Source organism: Rhamphochromis longiceps, linkage group LG13, assembly GCF_057381845.1.
Source record: "Rhamphochromis longiceps isolate RC_006_pf linkage group LG13, R_longiceps_female_GT1.1, whole genome shotgun sequence".
Lineage (NCBI taxonomy): Eukaryota > Metazoa > Chordata > Actinopteri > Cichliformes > Cichlidae > Rhamphochromis > Rhamphochromis longiceps.
The window spans coordinates 23596589-23621154 of NC_140569.1; the positions used below are offsets into that span (position 1 = coordinate 23596589).

General features: G+C 40.8%; 1 protein-coding gene across 1 annotated transcript; it reads right to left on the minus strand.

Annotated features, from left to right (window-relative positions):
* Nucleotides 1-772: 772 nt before the first annotated feature.
* Nucleotides 773-7705, minus strand: btbd3b (BTB (POZ) domain containing 3b). Its single transcript, XM_085428557.1, has 4 exons — nt 6771-7705; nt 5764-5854; nt 3926-4044; nt 773-3252 (listed from the first exon to the last, which is right to left on the minus strand). Exons 1-4 carry the CDS (start codon nt 7079-7081, stop codon nt 2220-2222), a joined length of 1554 nt encoding a protein of 517 aa, XP_085284683.1. The 5' UTR covers nt 7082-7705; the 3' UTR covers nt 773-2219.
* Between the last annotated feature and the right edge of the window lie 16861 nt (nt 7706-24566).

Here is a 24566-nt window from a genome sequence, read left to right on the forward strand (position 1 = left end):
GTGTGTGTGTGTGTGTGTGTGTGTGTGTGTGTGTGTGTGTGTGTGTGTGTGTGTGTGTGTGTGTGTGTGTGTGTGTGTGTGTCGAATGGAGGCCAGGAGTCCTGGCACATTTTAGTCCCCGACCTCCTTTAATACAATTAATGATTTTGCTTACAACATCAGTGCCACAGTCATGAAAAATTGCACTAAAGCACCAAGCAACCCCAACTGATTTAGCTCAATTCATCAAGAACCTTATGCTCATTGCCAGTGTCAAACCTAGTCCCGGTATTATCGAGTGCCTTTGTAATCAAGTACCTGCCCTGAGTTCCCAGGAGGGATTATCATTTTGAATGCACAGCTCACAAAGATTTGCTTATATATATTCCACCAATGACACTTGTTTGGGAGTTTTATAGCATATCAGGCAATCGGAGAGAATTAAAAATCTGCCTTTACTTTATTGTTTTATCATCTATTAAATTTTTGGGTTCATCTCAGGAGACAGATGCTTCAAGATCAACTCTGGGTCAAGCAGCCAAGCTGTGAAAGAAAAACTTTGGTGCTTTGAGATTGTTTTTCGATTTGTTTTCTATCTTTTGAATCATGAGATGTGATGGCCTTAAGGAGCCATTCTTTATAATGGCAGGCAAGATGGCATACAATATTGGCTAAGCTGTGAGGTGTAATATTGCGTGTTTAATCAGGAGACGGAGTTAGTTTGACAGACAGGATGTAAAAGTTGGATGAAGACAGGCATCATCAATCAACAGAGTTCTTCTTGGCATTGTAAATCACTGCAGTGCTGATGGGCATCATCTGTCGCCCCTCCTAATTTCAGGCAAAGTACGTAGCTTTATCACTTTTTACAGATGGGCTACACAGCCAGCACGCACCACTTCTTTTTGTTTATTTCCATCATCAACAACCATACACATTCGTCGGTCTCCCAGCACTGTAGCACGTAAACACAGGACATGAACACCAGTTTACCCGTCCACTGTCATCAGCAGGCGAATATTCAGTAGCACAGCAAATAAGAAAATAAAATCAAAACAAACTCCCTCGCTGGAGTAAAACAAAACAAATTCATTTACAAACCAACATCAGTGCAATTCTGTAGCATGTACAGTATGCTTCTGCAAATACTGATACTGTACGATCACATTGGGAGGGAGTGCTCAGCAGTTCAGAGTGCGCAGGGTTTTTAAGGGAAGTAAAAGTCCATAAACGGCTTCTAACACAGAATCAATGTTGATCTTTTTCACTGTAAACAAAACCAAGGCGCCAGAACAATTAGTAGTACACATCAGATGAAATGGAGCTGCTTTGCCCATGCTGTAAGTACTCCAGTGCAGACAGGTTTAGATAGAAAATCAAAGAAATCCCTTGGTCTACCATGTAGTAGTGAGTAGCCAGAAGTCCTAATGTTAACTGTAAAGATAATGGAACCTCAGTGGAGTGGGTGTAGGTGTAGAGCAACATGCTACAGAGGGGTTGTGTGGCTTATATCTAGTGCTCCCTAATCTAAGACCCCTTAAGCCCTCATTAAGTGCCCTGTTACTACAGTCAAAGAATCAATCAAGAGTCAGATTGAAACTTCTCAAATGGTTCGTACATACAACAGGAATCAGTAGTGCGTTTTTTTTGTTGTTGTTGTTTTTTTTTTGATGGAATCGTGACTTGAAATTTGGTGTTGGTTTTGAATGTCACACAGCCACTTTCACTTCCTTTGTGATGCCGATGATGTCGTGACATGAAATGTTCATCATACAATGTAGAATGTGAAGTATTGCTGCTCTATATGTGCCTTCTATGCAAGCATAGAAATAATAAACATACTGTGGCGTATTCATTATATATGATTTCTTTGTGGGCAGCACTGGCCACAGTTGTGGAATTATATATACATTTCAGAATGTACAATATATTACTATCTACAGGCACATTTAGTGCAAGATGTCTGCTTTTTTGTTGTTTTTTGGGAGGTTAAGACCAGTTCATTGGTGTATTTGTGTAAATCCACATCTTGAAACATATACAATATATGGTCCTACTCAAGTGGACCACTTGCTAAATTCCAAAACACATAAGACCCTTTCACAGGTCTGAGATCTGATTTTTTTTTCCTGCACAATAGTGACAAAAATAAATAACAGAAGGTGACACTATGCACAAAGTGATACATTTCCATTTTCAAAAGTGCACTGAGAATCAGCCAGAAGGTTAACCAGGTCTCGTCAAGCATAGAAGATAAGTTCTGGGATCTGCCCTCCTTGCACCCCAGTGCCGTTAGTGCTGTCTGACGAGCACTGGAATTGAAATGTTACTTTCCCGCACTGTACTTCTGTCATTCCTTCCTGTCCAAAGTAGCTCAACTCATTCCCGTCGAGAACCACGCTGGCGGTGTAGAAGGTATCTGGCTCAATCTGGACCGGATACTCAAACCACACCGGGAAAGTGTTGCTGGAACCGTCAGAGAAGTATTTGCTGAGGTTTTGTCCAAGCAGTACTCCTTGACGTTTCAGCTCAATCTTGGCGCTGTACTCTGCTGAGCCACAGCTAGATCCATACAGTCCAAACCCAGCAATGAAAACTCTTTTATCCACTGCAAACTGTATACTGTCACAGCGGCCCCGATAGCGCCACTGATTGCTTCGGTAGGCACAGGACTGGAATCTGTGGCAACGCTGGGGGGTGAGGCCCTTCCTAGGCTGACTGACAAACTGCATCTCTGGCTTCTTGGCAGCTGTATACCATAGGAAGATGTCATTGGTCTCATTAAGCGTCAGCACGCCCGACTGGGCTGCTCCATTGGCGAAATCATCCAGAGCCATCGTAGGGATACGTATCAGGTACATGGCCTTGCCCAAAACCTTACGCTTGTTGTCAGTCGATGAGGTGAGCTCTTGTCTCTGACACTCGGCCTCTGCCCAGCTAAGTGCAGCCTCAAATACCACTATCTCTTTAGCGTTGAGTGTTTCCCGCTGTAGGATACTCTCCAGGGTTTGGGCATCAATGTCGCAGAAGCCCTCTGAACGTAACGCCAGCTCGGCCTGGGCATCAATCACTTCCCAGCAGCGCTGCGTCAGCTCTGGCTCCTCGAACAGGCAGCTCTGAGAGAGCAACACGCAGGCGTTCTTGGCACTCAGGCTGGTCTCCAGGAAGTTGACACAGGCACGTGCCATGTGAGGGACAATGTACTTCTTGGCAGCATAAAGAGTGGCCAACACTGTGTCAGCACTCAGGTCAATTTCATCACAGTAAATGTACCTGTTGACATAAAATAGGAATTTCTCAGCAAACACCGGAGAAATGACAAGAAAACGGCACGGTGTAAATGTGTTTTCTATGATCGTTAATTTAGATGACATGATTCAAACAATAATGCATTTGAGGTTTATTTTTAGTTTCTTATGACTGAAAGTGATTGACATTGAAGTGCTGTAAGCAAAACTTTCCTGTATCTGTTCAAAAATATTTAAGAGAGGAACGAAACGAGATTCTCGCCAGATAAAAAAAAATCGCAGCGCAAACTTATCAAACTGGCCAACATAATAGTATTCCTCCTACGTCTGTGTCTACCACCTATCACAGTTTGCCTGCAAGGACAGAGAAACAAAACTCAGAAATAAAAGTGATGAAAGGAAGGCAACGAGGAGGTAGAAAAAATATCCTGGGATTCAACAGGAAAATTTGAAAGTATAATGAAATGAACAAGTACAACAGACAGATATAGATTCTGTCCCTGAGATATATAAAGAACACTTCATCTCATTTGTCTGTCAAGGCTTACTTAACAGTTTTATCTGAGATTTGCCAGAGAAATAGATACAGATCAGTCTTATCAAATTATTCTTTTTTTTTTACCCATGGACCGCTTGTTCAACTAAAGCACTACGAGGTCAACGGGCCCAGTCGAAGGAAGAATTTAGAGAATCCTTACTTCAGCATTGCCAGAAATGCTGCCGGTTCCACATCTGGTATGTGGATTTCATCCTTGTTCTCAGCAAGTTCACCGTAAAACATGGCATGAAACACCGAGCTGCCCACAGCCAACACATACTGTTGAAAGAAGCAAAGAAAACAGAGTGACGGATGGGAAAAACCAAAATGAAAACAGTTTATCTGTGACGTCAGTGTAATTCATGTGACATGTACTAACATCTGGAAAATGGAGGAAGATTATTTGAAGTGGGGAATCTCAGTGCATTCACGTAACAACACAAATCCCTTTGTGCGTTGGCAAAATCGCACCTGTTGATTTTCTCAGCGCTGCTTAGACAATTACTGTGTCCCCTCAGGGCACGGATGCAATTTTCTAATGAAGAAGACTTGTATTTGCTTGTGACACTACTGAACCGAGTGCAGCAGAAGTTCAATTTCTGAAACTAATGAGTCATCTAAATGTATGATGAAATCACATGCAACTCAATATGACTGTGTGACTAATAGTTTATTAGACAATGCTATGAATTCTGTTATTAAACCTGAGTTTAAGGTCTCTGTGTTCATGCCTGTGTTGTGCATACGTGTGTGTGTGCGCGGCACAAGTGTGTGTAGGTGGATATGTGGGTGGTATAAAGAACACAGAATTTCTCCAAAGTGAACTGCATGCGCACTAGTCGAAAATAAACCTTGCAAATCTAAGGGTTTTTGGAAACAATGCCGTTGTTTTTGTGGCTGTTGTCATACTCTGAAATTCATGCTTATTTTCATTAAGCAAGGTCAGCTGAAAGACAGATGCTCTTTGATGTGCGTTTAGAGACAAGAATCCATACGCTGCATATTGGAATAATATTATTCTCACCTTGCGGCTCTTTATTTTTTTAAAGATATCGACATAAATGACTGTTTCTACTTCCACCCTCCATCCCACTATGATAGAGCTGTTAACAAAAAGCAGATCATGAGGCATATTCAATCTCCTGCCTACTGGACACGATAAAGATTGTTGCACTGAGTGTCATATCTCGTTGCCATAATGCCTCAGCATAAAGCACAGTCGAGTCAGTGTCCTTCCATAACTGCGCTCTAAAGTGTACAAAGTGCATTGCAGCTACCATTCATGGATTACACATTTTGGTCCCATGTAAAGAACATTAAAAATGACCCGTGCAGAGCCATTCGGAGCCTGTTGATGTGGAAATTTGTGCGCTTACAAATTCATGCGACTGTTCTAATCACAATCAAACAGCAGAAATGACTTTTAAATGATTTATGCGCTAATCATAAAAAAATAATGAGGTCAGATGGTGGACTAAACAGTCCAACAGCTGTATTTACACTAGAAATTGCATTGTCGCGTCAAACCTAAAGGATACTCGGTTAAAGACAAAAGTTTGTGCAGGGTGCGAGGCGCACACATGGACGTGCCTCACTCTGCGTCTGATCATTGTTACGGTGTGCTGTTGGGGGTGTTTGATTAAAAGTTGAGTAATTGCAGAGCATTTTCATGAAAAGCTGAGCTAAAACGGAGACAAAGACGCTCCATCCTGCGCGAAACGACCGCTGAAGAGGATAGCCCTTCCTCCTTCGCTCACTCTGTGCCTCCATCCTTCAGCCTCATTTACATAAATAATTGAGGACTGTCTCGAAAAGACACATGGTGCGGAAGTGATGGTGGAGCACAAAAGGAATCAGTTTCATTATAGCTGGCAAAGAGGAAAGATGTTTTTTTTCAAGCTTCTATGATATGAGCAACAATGGGCCAGCCTGCGTGGCTGCTTGTTTGTTCATTTTCCAGCCTTTTAGTGCAACTTCACTTGATGCTAAAATTCTTACTCTGTGTCCCGGAAGCCGCTGGGTCCTTCCAGGCTGACCCACAACAAAGTGAACATCTGCCATCAGCTCATTGTTGAACATCACAGAATTTCTACAAAGGGAAAGAAAAAAAAAAAGGAGGGAGCGGGAGGAGGGTACAAACAGAAAATTAGGTGATTTTAAGGCACATTAAGGATTTTCTTTCTGTTTAATTTAACCTTTTACCAAATAGGGATTGTAGCTTTTAGCAGAAATTAAACCAAATATCATACATCACATTTACTCTGATCTTTCCTGTTATTCTAAACACTCTAAACACAAGTTTTATGAGTGTGCAAAGTGTGCCAGGTGCTTAAATTAAAATTTAAGTCTCGCACAGAGCAATGAAAGCTCATCATTTTTATCCTTATGTTCTTTTATTCATTCTTTCCACATAAAGACAGAGGGAGAAGATGATGAAGTCAGTGGAAAATCCCCACCGTGAAAGAATGGGACCAACAATAAAGCTGCGTTCATATATTATTGAGCAGTGGAACATGTCACAGGGGTGGGTAAACAGCCCCATGATGTTCTGGAGAGACAACAAAGCCGGGTCAGAAAACACACATTTTGCGCTGGACTGCTGGGATCCTTTACTGATAGGCCAAGGCAAATATTTTGCTTTTAGTACAGATCGGCCCTCCGCCTGTTGTGCATTAAAAAAACGCACTCGCTGTGACTGTCCGCCCTCTGTTGTGTCAGAGCGGCAAAGTCTGCAGGAGGCAAAGAGGGTGTAAACAGAGTTCCCCTGTCAGATGGAGGGCAGGGCAGAGATATCACCCACCCCTGCTCAAACCTACATGCACTCACAAACACAGGCACCACCCGTCACGCCTACTACTTTAGTAGAAGTGTTTTGTTGTACATTTTTAATCGTAAGACGGGTGCAATTCAGTAAACCAATTAGACTTTATGGGACATTCTCAAATGTAATCGTCCAATTCATCTTTTTGATCTAAATGTTAATAAAACTTGCAGATTTTCCTTACCTCTCTCTTATAGTGGAGTAGAGTCCCTGCCAGTTACAGTTCTGAATTGTGTTGTTGTTGTTGAGGTTCTGCTGCTGGTACTGTTGCACTGTGGTGGTGGATGCCGGCTTTTTGGTGGGGAAAATATCCGCTGCCATCTTCTTCTTTTTCTTGCTCCTAAGTGTGATTATCTCATAACAGACTGGGGGCAGCTTGGAGCTGCCACTCGCATTCCCTTTCTTGGAGCTTTTACTTGACTTGCTTTTCACTGACTCAGGAAGCATTAAGAAGAAAGTCAGACATTTCATGTTCCTTCCCTTGGCATCGACCATGAGTGTGTTCAACTGCCGAGCAGTGAGTGTGCATGCAGAGAAAACATTCACCGGGAGCAGGCAGGTGCGATGGGGGAGCGAGGACAGCGGAGACTTGAGCTGCACTCAGCAGCGCAGCAGTCAAAGATCCTGTGCGAGGTTTGTATGACCTTTAGGGAACTAATAGAATAACTCCCTTCTCTCCTCTAAAGAGGCAGGTTCACACTGGTGATTGAAAGGCACTTTTCCTGTGTGAAGTTTGATCTGCTGACGGAGAGGCTCTTGTGGGTCCCATCCCTGTTAGTCCAGAGTGATGAGATCAGCTCTCTAAATCACTTCTTTTTCTCTCCTCTGCTCGCCTCTCTCACTCACTGCTTCGCTGAGGGTTGGCCTGACAGCTCCAGATTTAGTATAGCTGCAGTGGTCCTCAACAACGCTGTTTAATCAGTTCCTTTCATTTCGCGCTCTTACTCCTTCTATGCTTTCCCTCCCCTCTCTGCTCTCTTTTCATGTGTTGATCTACTCGTTTTTCTCCAACACGGCCTCTTTCCCCTTCCTCTCCTCCATGGAGCAAGAGTCCTCTGCAGGATGCTGTAGCCGTGGATGCCGTGTTGCTCCGCTCTGCTCAGCCTCTCATTCTGCTGACTACAGAGGTTGAATGAGAGAGTGCAGAGAGAGAGGAGGAGGAAGAGGAGGCGGAGGAGACCCCCCCACTACCACCACCACTCCCCACCCTCTCTCAGCACAGTACATGGCTCTCTCCGGAGCTCAGCCAATGGCAACACACAGCATTCATGATTGGCTAATGCAGCCTATAGCAGCACATACTTGAATATGCAATAGTGAATGTCAATTAAACTCAATTAAAGTGACAGCCATGCCCCATAAGAATGATATATTTATCTCCGGCTTTACTGTCTGTGGTTCCTTTACATGAAGCAGCAGCATTGAGTCCAGTAAATGGAGACTATGTTATAATGCAAAAGAACAATGTAAAGTTACAGGGGCTTTTTAAGGGCAGGATTTGTCTAATTCTTGAGTGGTCTGACAATCACTCGTTATTTAAATGAGGTTTCCGTACATTTACACAAACAGTTGAATTTGAACTTCATTTTTCACCTGGGCTGCTTTGATGAGACTTCTTACCTCTGCAAAACCTTAGTAGACTTCAATCAGTAAAAGATTTACAGCATGCCCATTCATGCCAAAAACCTAGTTATACTCAGGATATTTTTGTTTGTAGAATTTGATCTTGTAACATGTTACAATGTGTAAATATCCCCAAAGCATTTAATATTTCAGTTTTAATTAATAGCTTTTTTTCTTTGCTTTTTAGTAAGAACAAAGATCTTTTCTTAGAGCCTTTTTTGTTTTGAAGTACTCAAAAGGCAAATATGTGCTTGCACTTAGGCTTCCTTGTTAGGTCATCTCTTCAGGAGAGTACATGAATCTCTGAACTCTCTACACAGTGTACAACATGATGCATATTTTCCCCTCTGCTCTTTTACGCTAGTTAGACCTGAGCACAGTGGGGATTCTGTTTAAACTGAAGGGAGGATTTAGCCGCTTGGCGGCGGTGGTGGTTTAAAATATTTCGCTGACATTCAGTATTATACAAAAGTCTTAAGCCAACCATCATTTCTTCATGTTTTGCTTCCAAGGAGCCAGACTTTCTTATATTTAAGTGGTTTTGAGCAGTAGTTCTCCAGGCTTTCCGAATGTCTTTCTTATGATTTTCTTTGGATGTTGGTTGGTTGTTCACTTTTTTTCAGTCCACTCCTGGTACTTGACCATTTTCAAAGAAATCTTTCTTTTGTTTGTTTAACCACTTAATACTGACCTATGAATCATTCAAGCATAAAAAAAGCACCTAACTCAAATGATGAACTAGTGCTGTGTCTAAGCAGAACAGACAACTTAGAAAGGATCCTATTCTAAATTGCACCTTTAGGGACTTATTTCCAGCAGCCTGTCACAAAAACACATAATTTCTTCTCATTTCTTTGGTTGAATCCATGAAAAATGCCAAAGACAACACAGTTTAAAAGAAATAAAAGATTGTTTTTGCAACAAAAAAGAGAACTATCAGAAAACTTGGCATATCTTGGCACAGTGTGAAATGTGTTCTTAGAAAATCTGACAAAACTGGACTAGTGGAGAACAAAAGAAGAAATGGTAGTCCTAAAAACAACATCTATAGAGCCTGAAAATCATGTCCTTCCAGTAAAGACCTGACACAGGACATGAGACATCCAATGGAGCATCATCAGAAATTATTTCATTGAAAGGGTTGCTGTCAAGAAGCCATCTTCAAAGAATAGTAAACAGTAGATGAATTAAAATGCATGACTCATATTTTTCCCTGCTTTTTTTGGTTTTGTTTAGTTAATCCTGAGCACAGTAGGGATTCTGTTTAAACGTCTGGGACGATTCAGTAGTTTGCCGGTGGTTTAAATGGCCTTGCAGACATATATTGTGTAGCGATCCGGCGTTTAATTTCCTTTATTTCATAGCATGTTGCTGTTGCCACTCCTGCTACTGTGTACACGTACATTTATAACGGTACTATTTTAGGCAGCGCTATCACAGCTATTAAATGCTGTTCATTGGTGTAAAATAACATATTATATTTGTAAGAGTGAGAATAAAACTGACAAAAAGAACAAGATAAGGTGAATAGATTTAATAGAGAAAGTCTTCCCTGAACCACTGTCACTGTATTGATTTTTCCATAAACCTTAATTAACTGTCTTAGTGTTTGTTGCGCTGAGGAGCATTAGCCCACTAAGTCCCCTCTACAGTCCACCCTGTAGAACACAGAAAATTTGCTATGGTAACATGGAGCCAGCATTACAGGGCAACATACTCTCAAATTGCAGGCCACTAGAGATGTTACCCTGGTAACCACTTCCACAAGCAACAGCAGGACAGAAATGTAACATGCAGACCAACAATAGGGACAGTAAATGAAAAGGTCTAATGTATCTGTGCATCTTTTGATTTAAATATTTCACAGCAATCCAGTGTCACCACTAAACGCTACATTAAAGCTGTGTAGTGCTTTTAGGAGGCAATATGGATAACCGGTGACAGAATACACATGTTAAAACTGACAGTTTTGTGATTTATCTGGCATCGTGGTGAAGCAGCCGTACAGTACACGATAAATAGAGTGTCACTATATATCACCTTAAATGGCTTCCTGCATTCTTTAATTACATTTTCCCTCCATTCATCAGCAGAAAATGTAATCTTGTTATTCACACATTCAGGCTGGGAGTGAGAGGAGGAAATAATGATGGTGTTTGTCACAGCGTCAACATCACCTTTTTGTCTCACACTTTCTAATCACACAGTCAGCCTTTTTCACAGAAAAGGAAAACATTAACGTAGAGCAGCAATCAGCATTGTGGACAAAAATTTATAGCAGTTCTTGAATCACCGACGATTAAATGTTGATGATTTTACTCAAGAATAGGCTGACACTACAAGTCATATTTTAATCTTTAATAATTAAAAATAATTACTGATAGAGCCAGTGCCAAACGTGTTATTCTTGCGTGTTTTTGAGGTAGTAGTATGAAAGCAGTGCACTTAAAGTATTAAATCGTCTTATTTTCTTCATGCAGGTATGCGGTTTAAACATTTCCCTCATATTTTCAAGGCCCCGCGTTGCTCCAACCTCGGGTTTATCAACTTCAAAAGGCGAAGTTAATAAGCAGCAGAAGTCCAGCTGTGCCTTTGTTGATTGCTTCTTGATGACCGTACTCAATGCAACACCTTTATCTTCAAAGTAGGTATACCAGGACACCTTCATCTTCTAAGAAGTAACCGGTGCAGCCGGTGTGCAATGCATACAAGCCAGAAAAGCTGGACAAAGTAGAAACGGATACGGCAGTTGTTAGGAAGATACCTAAGTATTTGAAAGTTGCTCTTTAGCTTATTTAAATTTCCAAAAAGTTTCCTATACAGAACAAATAAACGAGAAGTGATGTGCAGGGCTACATTTTCAGAATGTAGCCAGACAACTGCATGCACTTATGCAAGAGACCAGAGTTGTAAGTTTTCGGTGTTAAAATATTAGTGAACATGAGTGATATTAATGGAGTTTTGTGGGAGGATCTAAGTATAATTTCTTCAAAACTCACTGAGTACTAGGGTCATTAATTATGTTGCGGAAGTGGCTGCTTGCCATTTGTGAGCTGGAGCACAGAGATGCTGTTCCGAGTAGTGGCAAAACTCTTCTGCAGAGAGACACCTGCTGAGAGGCTTGGCTGAGCACAGTGGAGGAAAGAGGAGGCTGCGAAATGAACTGTGATGCACGCCTGGCACACGAATGCAGGGACAGGATCCAACAACTCGTCCAGTGCCTCCCCCCACATTCCCAGTAGCCTTCCCCCTTCTGCTGCCACTGTTAAAGCAGGCAAGGGCACCTGACAGGTGGAATTGGGGGGGGGGATGATGGCGTCTGCCCAGAGATGGGGCTTAAGGCTCCTGAAAAATAGAGCTGCTAGTCGGCGGCGTCCAGGAGTGAGCAGGCAGTCAAACACAACACAGTTTGTGTGCGTGTGTGCGTGCAAGTTAAAACGCAACGTGATGCGTGTTTATGAAATTAAAACGTGTCATTTATCGATACCCTCTTTCTAATACTGCACTCTCCAGTTTTCCCTGCTTCTTCACATCGAGCATCAGAGGATTAATTTTGCCTGTCATTCCAGATTTAGCCTCTGTTGCATAATCAGCTTGTCAGAATTAGTTTTAACAATGGCACATAAAAGATTTCTTTAGAAAAACCAATCAACGTCGATTATCAAAGGGAATTTTTAACAACGTCCTGTCTAACAAATAGCCTAACACACCAGAGAAGACAACAAGACCACAGATGAGATGATAGCCTCTCCTTTGGCTCACAATCAATATGTCACAGGCAGAAGATGTATGGGGGTAATTTTACTCGCCTAGAAAGCACAGAAATACACAGAAACTGTTGGTGGGCTGGAGGAGCCAAAAGACTCTTGGATCGCATGCACAGGAACAGCTGTTTTAGCATGGATACATTCCCCCACACATTTCCACTATCTGTCTTTTTCTATATGTATCTGCCTATCCTTATGCATCTGTCCCGGAGCTATGCGATTGTGTGTCTGTGCATGTCTATTCGTGTTTATGTGCACGCGCTGCTACTGCTGAGTGCGTGGACACAGTAATGACAGTGTAGAGAAGACCTTATAACCCTGGCCCACCACATGCTCACACGCTGACTCCCACACACTTTCCACCATTGCTCACTCATAACCCTCTCGCTGCTGTAACATAAAACCCAGTAGCCATAATTTTCATTGTGATTAAATGTTTTGCATGTGATGTGAGATGGTCTTCGCAGATGTATTACGTATTGTGCCCTTCGGGTAATTTGGCAGTGTAGCTCAATCACGGCACTTTTTATTTGTTGTCTAGACCATTGACCTTGCAACTTATTGTCGGAAACTGTTACTGGCTTGTGTGTGTAAACCAGCTTATTGGCGCTGCATGTATTAAATTGGTAATTAAGCTGAAAGATCTTGACATTTGTGTTAGCAACTGGGAAACCTTGAAAGACCTTGATAGATGGTGTTTGGTGTGTGCGCGAGCTATGCTGCAGGATGGGTTTTATTACTATCTGATGTTGTATCCACCTGATTTCTCTACAGTTTTACTGTACTTGAAGTTTATTTGAATTAGCTGTTTTTCGTGACTCAGTTTTCACTCATAATAAAAGACATGTACATTTGTTTTTAAAGTTTCAGTTGTGGCCAGAAGTTAAGATAAACTAATCATGGGCATGAATGTCCTAGTAATTTCAATCTTTTAATTATTTCTTTGAACAGGGTGGAAAGATTGTACAGCATAGGTCTTTAATGACAATTTGATGAAGAAATGTGGTTCTCTTTTGGATTTTATCCAACCCACACAAAGTCAAAATATATATACATACAGGATCAAATATATCCATGCACCCCCACTAATATTTGGTCAAATAGGTAGGAAGTTGTGCATCGACTGGACCCTTTTGGTAGCCATAAACAAGCTCCTGGCACAATTCTGGTTGGATATTTTTCTACGCGTCTTTGCAGAATTAGACTGCTTTAGCTATTCCAAAACCAGTTTTGGTGTGTGTTTGGGATCAAACATCCAGTTGTGTCCAAGTTTCAACTATCTGGCTGTTGATCTGATGTGAAATTTAATTATTTGAAGGTAGTCCCCCTTCTTCATTATCCCATCCACTTTGTGCAGTGTACCCTACCACTTCCAGCTAAACAGCCCTAGTGCATGATGCTATATACGCATAATTGACAGCTGATATAGTGTTCTTCGGTTTGAAAGCCTGACTTTTATCAAACATACTGCTTCGATGTGACCAAATAGCTCAAATTCAAATTTTATTTGTCACACACACACAACCATACACAGTATGACATGGGAGTAAAATGCTTGTAGCTGTACAATGCCCGACCATTAAATGACAGAAAAAACGTTTTACAATATTTACAATTTACAGTTTACTACAAAATTTACAAATTAACTTAGGAATTTACAGTAAAGAATGTGCAAATAGCAGAAGAGATTATAAAGATTATAAATTATAGGAATTATAGGATTATAGGAAATGTGTGGTGGTGCGTGTGGTGATGTGTGTGAGAGTCCAGTCTTATAGTGACGTGTGTGGGAGAGTCCAGTCCTACACCTGGTTCAGGGCCCGAATAGCCTGGGGGAAGAAGCTCCTCCTCATTCTCTCTGTTTTGGCCTTAAGGGAGCAGAAGCGCTTCCCAGACCTCAACAGTGAGAAGAGTCCATTGTTGGGATGGGAGAGGTCCATCATAATCTTCCTAGCTTTGGACTTGCACCGCTTGGTGTAGATGGACAGCAGGTCAGGGAGCTCTGATTGAATGATGCGTTTGGCTGAGCGCACCACTCTTTGCAGATCTCGTCTGTCCTGCTTGGTGCTGTTCCCAAACCAGGTGCAGATGTTTTCCGCCAGGACGCTCTCGATGGTGCAGGAGTAGAAGTTCTTGAGCACCTTCAGTGGCAGATGGAAGTCAAATAAGTGACAGGTCTGAACTTGTATTCACATGCAGAATTGTTTAGAAATGACGCCACAAGACGTTCACAACTTATATAAAGCTACAATTCCCCTTTGTGCATCTTCACTGAGTTCAGTCTACCCAATTAGTGCTGTCAAACTAATCTTTTTCAAAGAAAAAGTACCATGATGTTAATAATCTTTGGTCTTGTCAAATTAAAATACATTGTGGAACTTTCAGCTCCACTTATTAAAAGATGATATGTAGATATTTGCACCCGTATCTATACGTTTGACCCTGTGGGGTTGACAGAAAATCCAAAATAAATACAAACGTGTGCAAATCTTGTTTTTTTAGAGTAGTTAATGCTGTACAATAATTCCATCCCAGAGAAAGAACAGTTCAAAGAAACTATTAAAAGCCCCGAATTACCATGAAATTTATGCCTGTGATGAGTGCATGTAAATAATTGTAAATACAGAGGTTAAAGAACAATCTAGCATATTGGATTAATAAGCATATTGGATTCATACATAGAGTTTGTTTGCTTCAGCCCGGTGTTCCTTTCAGCTGATGACATCGAGATATTTACACATTATAAATCAGAAAATAATTACACCGGGTTCAGGGGGGTAATGGAAAAGGATTTTTAGTTTCTGATTTCTAAACCTTAAAGTGTTTTTGTTAAAGTGTAGTGGGAGTCAGGATATTACTCATGCTGAAATTTGTCTGGGGAAAAGTTTTTAAAAAGCAGAATGTACCTGAAAGTGCAATCTCAGTCTAGTCGGTGATGCTGCAGTGTGGCGCTTCTGTAAAACCCTCTTTCAGTTGCATTTAGTGCTGGCAGACAGTTGGAGCAGTGAAGGCTTTCACTGGTAATTTTCAGCAAGTGTAGTCCTGTGAAGATCTAGATTATTTGTGATTATCACTGCTCATACATCCACACAGGAAGTACAGGATTTCTTTCATTCACTTTCTAATTCTACTATCGTTTACCTAAAATCAATATTTGAATTACAAACACTTTTGGCAGCATTCTGGAGCCTGACTTAAAGGATATGCTTCCTCGATAATTTATGAGAATCATGAAGCAGTACTTTATGAGCTCATATTATTCATTAAAACCACTGACGTGGAATGTGCTAAATTACATAACCAACATTGATTGTCCTGCAATACTAATCCAGTCCGGACACAGCTTATCTGCCTTGCATAGATCACTGAGGCTGTTAGAAAGCTTTGCAGCAGAAATGCTTAATGTTCTCTCAGCGTGATGTTCCTTAAGATCTCCATGAAGAGATGCTTCTGATGTGTGGGCGCTGAGGCCGCTACAGGAAGCTACCCAGGTCTTCTACACTCAGAGTGATAGCTGCCAGGTCCTTGGATTGATTTTCACTGGCTGAAGTCCAGGCGCTGCCACGGTTTGGAAAGTATCCTTTTCTACCTTGTTTCAGTTTGACCGCAAATATGCAAAGATGGGGAGAGACCCCAACGCGCTGTCTGTTTTCTCTTGGCAAATATCTTTAAAAGATTTATTGTGATTAATTGTTACATGATGCAATCATAATATATTAACAGGAATCTAATCTTTACCCCAACACTGATAGTCACACACAACTTTTAGTTTTTCCCAGCATTAATTTAACACTGAAGTGACAGCTCATGTCACTGGACACCTCTGCAGAGGTTTTGGTAAACCCGGCAGGAGGAAGGATATTGCCCAGAGCAAACAGACCACACTCAGTTTTATATAGACAGCAATGCAGCCTCCAGTCTCTGAAAATATCTCTGTGAGTAGTTCTTGAAGCAGTGTTGACTTTTGATTTTTTTTTTTTATTCCTGGCCTGTGATGATCATGATTGTTTGTGGATTTGTTTGTTTATTATTCATGTAATTTTTGATTCGGTGAATTAAAATTATTCACCGCACCTCTGCTTGTCTTTCTGGTGTCTCCCAAATCATGAATCTTTCATTTAGTGTAATATCTGTTATTTTTAAATAGTTAAAATACTTCCTCACTGGTACTAGAAAGCATGCCTCTGTCACCCCCGTTCTTGCTGATTTGCATTGGTTACCCATAAAATATCGTATCGAATTTTAAATATTGTTGCTCCCCTTTAAAATTATAAATAATTTAGCCCCTAGCTATCTTGTCGATCTCCTGTCCATATCTCCCTGGGCGAGCCCTCAGGTCTTCAGCCCAATTACTCTTGGTTGAGCCTAGATCTAGACTTAAATCTAGGGGTGACTGTGCTTTTGCCCTGGTTGCACCTAACCTGTGGAATAACCTTCCCATCACTATCCGTGGTCAGACTCCCTTTTATCTTTTAAATCTCGTTTAAAAACTATCTATGTACTTTATCTTTTAGTTATATCAGTTCTCAGTAACTTTATCCTTATATTCCCTTTACTCCTGTATAATTAGTGCCCTCAAGCTGTTGACATATGTGTTACTTTGTCAATATTCTTTTCTTTAATCATGTCTTAATGTTCCTGTTTCTACTGTAAAGCTGTTTTTTTTAAATGTGCTATATAAGTACAGTTGTATAGTGGGTTTTCACCGTGCGTCATCAAACCGGAAGTCAGCATATTGGAGATACTGGATGTAAACAAAGCGCGCGCACTCAAACAGATTCCAAACGTCGAACAAAAGGAAATGGTGAATTATTGCCGTGTTTTTGGCTGTACCAATCGGTCAGACCGTGAAAAACATTTGCAGTTTTATAGACTGCCAAAAGTTATTACAAATCAGGGAGAACAATGCCGAAAGTTATCAGAGGAAAGGAGGCAGTTATGGTTGGCGAAGCTAAACCAGGATCTACAAGGCAAAATTCGGACAACATCCGAATTTGTTCTGCTCATTTCTCTTCTATAGTTAAGCATACTTAATAAAATATACTCGAATTACACTACTTTTTGATAAGGGATGATATCATACAGTTAAGGTTTGGTTGATTAAAGATGTTATTGCATTACTTACTTTAGCATTCACAACATATCTGTCGCTGATGACTTGATACTGCATATCCCTCACCCATCCATACACCATCTGATTATAGGCCTCCAAACCTTTATAAGATTTAAGGTCTTCTGCTGTCTTCTGGGCGAGAAAACCAGGTCGTTGACGATATCAGAATACGCAATAGACGGAAGACTCTCCGGGTCGTCATTGATCCAAGATGAAGGAGCCAACTCGTTTGGATCTGCACCACCAATAAACCTTAACTTTTCCAAATATCGTGCCATTTCCTGCGGAACAAGTCCTGCCCTGTATGCCTTTGCATCTATAACGCATTTTGAGGAGCTTTTCTGTGGTTTCGGGCATTGATCCATTGCAGTGTTTACCTCCGAGTGCCTCCAATATGGCCGCGCATGCAGGTTACTGCCCAGAATTGTATTGTATTTGTATTGTATTGTATTGTATTTTCATTTCATCATTTTAAGCTACCAAACAATGTAACCTCATATGCTCATTATCAGGCAACTACGGTATCCAAGACTTCTAGTAGGTCAGCATTGGATTTCTAATCCACAACCTCACCTGGACAAACTCCCCTGCACATCACGCAGTTTCTGATTTCACTTAGTGACAGCTTAACTCAAACAGGCCGCAGTTCCGAGCGAACCTCACATCGGCAAATGATTTCACTGATTAGCATAATGTCAACCAGGCAGGAGGTGGTTGTCAAATAAAATCAGCTGCTTAGTGATCTTTAGGTAAAGCCTGCATGCTCTCTGACTCATGTGGAACACAGATGCTTATTTCTGCAGTACAGTACCAGACTCTCCGATACCTAAAAATATGGAAAGCAATGTGTTGACGAGGCTGCTACGATGGTGGTGGGAGTCCCATCAGCGCTGAAAAGGCTGAACATATGGCTCATCCTGTGATGTGATTTAGAATGTCTGCAACCCAAGCAGATGCAGGAATCAGAGTATTAACACAAAATGCCCAGCCATCATGCAGATCGTAATGGATCGTCTGCTAATACGTATTTGAACTGCTCATTATTTTAGCACTTCTACTGTGTTAGACGGTGATAAATACTGTATGTGCATTTGCTAATGTAAACAGGCTTCATATGTATTCAAGCTGCACCAAAGGAGCTGAGTGCTGACAAGGCACATACAGGCATGGAGAAAACAAAGAGAGCGCGAGGGGAAGAATAAGGAGACGAAGAGAAGGCTTGTAATGAGGATCCTTTTGCTAAGGAAGAAGGGGGCGTCTCCTGGCTGTCTTAATAAAGCAGGAGGGAGGCAGCAGTGGGACAGTATTAATGATGTGCTCAGCTGTCTAGATCATATCTGTCATGTTCATACAAAAAGAATGAGAGCGAAGGGAGGATGGTGAACATATCCTAAACATGAAAATAGACATTTATGTGTTTTAATATCAGTTCAATGTGATTATTAAACCGTGTGATATATTTTAGGTTGGAGGAAACTTTAAATTGATTTACTTAACAGTAAAATAGTGTAATCGAGTTGTCGTGTGGTCAGATATTTTAGCCTCCTGCGATATGGATGCTGTCAGGTAATCCCGATGTTTTATACTGCAGCATAAAACTCTATGTGTGTGTATATGTTTGTGGTCCACATGGTGCTTATCATACTGGGACCTAAATCTGTTTACATGGTCACATTATGGAGGCTTGTCATCGTTATTGGGACATAAAGTAAGTCCCCGTAACATAAATCATTAAATTTTAAGTTGAAGACAGCAGATATTGCTGGGCAAGAGAAGGTCAGAGAGGAGATTGAGTTTTCTGAGTGAGAACAGTCCCTATAGAAACCAGGGGAAAAGCAGAAAGTGAGATATGGTTGTATGGAGCACATGGGAAAAGCCCTTCAAAGCTGCTTCCTAATCCTCTTCTATCCCAGACCCCCTCCCTTCTCCTTCTCTCAGTTTAATCTCCGACACTGCATTAACATTTAAATTTTTCCACAGCTATTTGAATCTATCCTATGCTGCGACCACCTAGATTTATGCATTTATACTAATTACCTACTGCTGGGGTGGGAGGTGGATGGTTTAACCTTCTCACAGCTAATTTCTCATGATTTCTCCAAAGCCTTGACGCAGCCCGCAGGGGGGGAAAAATGACCTTTTCTAATTTTATTATCAGCAATATAAACAAAATGACACTAATAAGGATAATGTGATGACACCTTTAAAAACATCTCATTCCATTTCATTTTGGAGCATGTAATAATGAAGCTGACCAAATATTTGATTGGCTTTTATTTGCAAAACATGATTTGCATATATATTTTTTTAATCTCAGACATATTTTCTGAAACAGGATGGATGGTAGGAAAATATAACCATTACCAAACCAAATGGAATTTCAGATCCGGTGTGCCTGTTGTCAGGACTTCCAAAACACGGTTGATTGCGAGATTTTGTATGACATCTTGGATTAGCTCATTCCTCACTCCTCATAGGTTTTAGTCCATATTGACATGACAGCATCACACAGTTTCTGGAGATTTGTTGGCTGCACGTCCATGAGCTTTGTACCATGGTGCATTATCCTGCTGGATCATAAAGGGATGGATAACACAGTGGTGTTTAAACAACGCTCAATTGGTACTAAGGGGTCTAAAGTGTACCAAGAAAATATCCCCCATGTCATTATACCACCAGCAGCGGCCTGATACGAGGCAGGATGGAGCCATGCTTTCATGTTGTTTATGCCAAATGTGAAGAAATCACGATTTATCAGACCAGCCAACGTTTTTCCAGTCTTCTGTTGTCCAATTTTCCAATCCAATCCAATCCAGCTTTATTTATAGACCAATTAAAACAAAACAGCTTACTTGATCAAATTCCAATTAAAAGACAGAATTAAAATAAAAAACACATATTAAACAAACATAAAAAATAAGACAATAAAGTAACAATAAGTTTAAAATAAATACAATTAAAAAGTCTTTAAAAGGTTTTATTAAAAGTAGAAGATTAAAAAGTGTCCAAATATTGACTCAAACTGACTACAAGCTAATTGTCATGGAGAAAATGTGTATTTTTAAATGTGATTTGAAGACCTCAAGTGTTGAAAAGCAAACAAGTCTTTAAAAGCAAACAATAAAACTTCAAGAACAACAATGAAATGGACAGGCAACCATTATGAAGAGCCGAGCACAGTTGTAATGTGCTCATGTTTTGTGAACTGAAGCCTTGGTTTCCCGTTCTTTGCTGACACAAGTGTTCTGCTGCTGTAGCCCATCTGCTTCAAGGTTACATGTGTGGTGTGTTCAGGTTTCCTTCCTATCAGCCCAAAGCAGTATGGCCACTTTCCTCTGACGTCTGACATCAACAAGGCATCCAAACCCAGAGAACTGCTGCTCACTGGATATTTTCTCTTTTCAGACAGTTTTTTATAAACCCCAGAGATGGTTTTGTAGGAAAACCTCAGCAGAGCAGCAGATTCTGACACACTCACACTAACAACAACGGCAAGGTTTACTGCCACTTAATTCACCTTTCTTCCTCATTGTGATGCTCGCTTTGAACTTCAGCAGGTTTTCTTGGCCGTGTCTATGTGTTTAAATACACGAATTACTGCCATGTGATTGGCTAATTAGATATTTCTCCTAAAGAGCAGTTGGCAACTCTTTCAAGTGTGCCTAATGAAGTGGCCAATTAGTGTGCACTGTTTTGAGACATTTGGACAACGTTTGTTTGTTATCTGACCCAACAACACCGGGATCGGTGTCACTGTGGGAAAAGCTGTTAGCAGTTAGCAATCCGCTGGATCTCTAGTGGGAAGGTTTTTAAAGTGTTCAGCAAGTCAGCAGCGACACAAAAGTTCAAACCACAAAAAAATGGTAGATGTTAAAAAACTAGTGAGAGCTCAATGACTTTTCAAGTTGTTTTAGTTTCTCTTGGGTTTGAGAGATGCTCGGGTTAGAGGAGGAGGAGGAGGAAGAGACTGTTGTTTTGGTGCTCTGCCACCAAAAACCTTATCTGCCCTGCTGCGAGGCTGTAGTGGAAATGAATGTCATCAAAGCTCGGCTTGGATAATGGCCACAAAATAGCTATCATATTATGGTTTCAGCTGTGCTAATGAAAAAAATACCCTCTCTGAGGCCTCAAACAAGGCAAGGTGTCAGTTCTACTTGACAGTTCAAAACAATATTTTTTTTTCATTGTTGTGTGTGCTCGCCCTTTGGGCATCTGGTAATTTCTCAGCACAATTAATTCAAGTAGACTTTGTTAAAAGGTCAATAGTGAATGAAAGATTATGTTGTTTTTAATTATATTTTTTTCTGTAACACCGCTGAAAACGAGATAACGAATGAATTCGAATACAAGCCCTTTTTACTGTGTGTGCTACCTGCCAGTGAATGATAAATAGTTCAGGTTAATTTGCTCACGCTGCATGTATCATTCCGCTGAGGGTTTATAAAACTTCACTGATGCACATTTAAACATCTTTTTATACCGCTGACTGCAAAAATGATTCGAGGTACATTAGATAACAGGCGTCGTACACCTGAGCAATGTCATATTTGTGAATTTACATTCTCAAAGGTGCTGACGTCAATCAAGTCCAACGCCATTATGAGGAAAAAAAAATGTTGAGACCTTTTACATCTCAATTTGTTTCTGAAGCGGAGCCAAAGCTCACTAATTAGAATGATACTGCTTTTGGAGCTGCATGCCACAACTATGCTTTCTAATTTCAAATGTGTGTGACGGTGGTGCGGCCCATGTGGGTGGTGTAAATCCCTCTCAGCTCACGTTCAACACCGCCGAGAGAAAAGGCCGAACATCACTGAACGTTGTCACTGAGTAACACGATATAAGACCGTTTTTGTCTTAATGCGTTAAAGCCTTCAGCATCAACTTGTCATTCTTTTGATTTTTAAAAGGTTGCAAAACAGCAAAAATATAACAAGCATGCATGTGACTGATTTTATTATGACAGTGATGCACACTGTGTGAGAAAAGCAGGTGATGGTCATGATTCTAAATGTTACATTTTGGCCAATATTCCTGTATCACTAGCACAGCACGACAGATATATGGACATACAGTTTGCTGCAGAGTACCTATGCGGTACACTAGGTGTGACACGGCTTGTCGCTGCTCTATTCCACCCCTGAGTGCTGTGAAGCTGATTTATAAGTGGGAGGAGCCCGCGAGCTGCAATCAGCCCGTTTTCATCAGCATTATAGCTGCCTGACAACATCCAGCTGTCCCCGATGTGCCACAGAGGGCTGATGGTGCTCATCGCAGCTCTGCAATATTACCACAGCACTCACTGTGATAAAAATATATAGTCGACACACACGGATACTTTCCTAGAGTCAATCATGCAGACAGACACTTGTAGAATAGCTTTGCTTTGTTTTTGTTGTCTTTTTATTTATTATTTTTCTTCATCTAATAATAAAAATAATAATAATGTCGTTATTATTAATATTTTTATTATTCTACAACTTGTTTCTTAATATGAATCTTAATCTTGCATAGTTTGATTCTTGTGGGTTACACTTGATAGTTGCTAGCAGCTTGTGTCAAGGGACTTGGAACAAGTGAATGAATTTTACAAAATGATGCTGCAATCTACTTCCAGGATGAGAGCACACCTAATCAAAGCCCTGACTCAACAATGCATCAGCGTTAGGCAATCTCTCTCTCTTCCCTTTTTCCTGATGCCGCCTCTCCAGCTGCTCCCACTAACTTGTGATATAATGACATTATACTGTAACCTGATAAATTGTGAACCCAGCTGGCTATATCTGGTTTTGCTTTTACAACAGCTGGGATGCTACATGCACCGGGCGCTGCTGGTGCAAAGCGCAAAAATCAACAGAAAACATCCAAGCACAGCTATAAGTCTTCGTTTGAGCCGAGTTTGAGAATTGACGATGTTGTTAAATCATTAAACAGTGTCGTTTGTTTGGAAAAAACAAAACAGATCGGTCCTGTTTTGTACGTGCTGCTTTCAAAAGTGCAAATTATGGTCCTGAAATTGTTTTTATGTCATTATGTCCACTATGTTTGGGTACAGTTTTGGTTAATTGTCAGGGTGCTAGTGTGAGCATTCATGTTAACACAGACAAAGCTGCACTGTCTGAGGTTGCTGTCAGGAGGTCCAGCCTCTGGTTGCAAAAGGAAGTCTAAAGATTCTACAAATGTACTTGTACTTGTATAGTACTTTTGTACTCTAACTGAGAATTCAAAGTGCTTTTTAATGTTAGTCACATTCACCCAATCACACACATTTATACAAGAGCTTTTTTTCTATGCCTAAGCGCCTTGCCTAACATTCACACACACACTCACGCTCATAATCCAGTGGATGCATCAGGGAAAACTCTGAGTTTAACATCCTAGCCCAAAGATGCGCCTGAGCTTGTAGGCTGGAGGAGCCAAGGTTCGGACCACAGGCCTTCTGACTGGTGCCCTACCTCCTGAGCTACAGCTACCCCTGAAGTCTATGAGAAAACAAACTTCCTCCTTACTTGTTTGAGACCCAAGGGGGAAAAACTGATGATTTTATGGTCTCTGGCTCTGTTTAACAGAGAGAGAGAGTTGGAGTTAAATAGACAGCAAACAGAATGTGCTTGTGGACATGGCTACCTCGAGAGTGACAGTATTCTCAGTCCGGTCCACCCTTTGCTCCTGCGTGTGGTTTAAGAACTGAAACCAAGAGCACAACAGAGAAAATGCCAAAATCAAAGCTTCAAAAGGACAGTACAGAAAGCAGCATCCAGTGTCAGAGCAACTATGTCCATCTTTTGTAAACACTCCCTGTTTTCTTCAGCGCATTAAAGGAACTAATTCTTACCATAACCTGAACTTTAGAATAGCAGGTTAGCTTGTTACAGTGAATTCACAAAGTATTCCCACTCATGCAGATTTTGTCTACTTTATTATCTTGTGTATGTAATTCTAAAATGAAGACAGTTTTTAAAAATGGTCATTTTCTCCAATCAATATTTTATGTATGTGTTCCAGTAAAGCAAGAGTAGTACGATATGAACAGAGGGTCACAGCAGTCTGATTTTGATTAGACTGATTTGTAAAAGCAGCAGTTACAGCTTTATGTCTTCTTAGATTAGTCTACAGGTGGTTTATTTCATTGCTGATGTGAATGCAAGTGTGGTTACTAACTCAAACTATATAATTTCTTCATGTCAAACAAAATTAATTCATATGAAGGTTATTTAAGACATTGCGTGGAGGACTTCCTGACTTTAATCATTAAACTGTTATTCTTTCAGAAATATGTAGACAAGCTAGATAAATTCTTAATTGCACGATACAATGATGGTATGTAGAATTAATTAGAATAGGGCTTTGTGTGGCCAGGAGGATGGCCACACAAATGCAAAAATGCCTCAACTTAGCCATGGTTAAATTCTGTTTTCTTGGCAAATTAATTTTTAGACAGAGCGTAAAATAAAAAAATATGTTTTCCTCTGCTAGG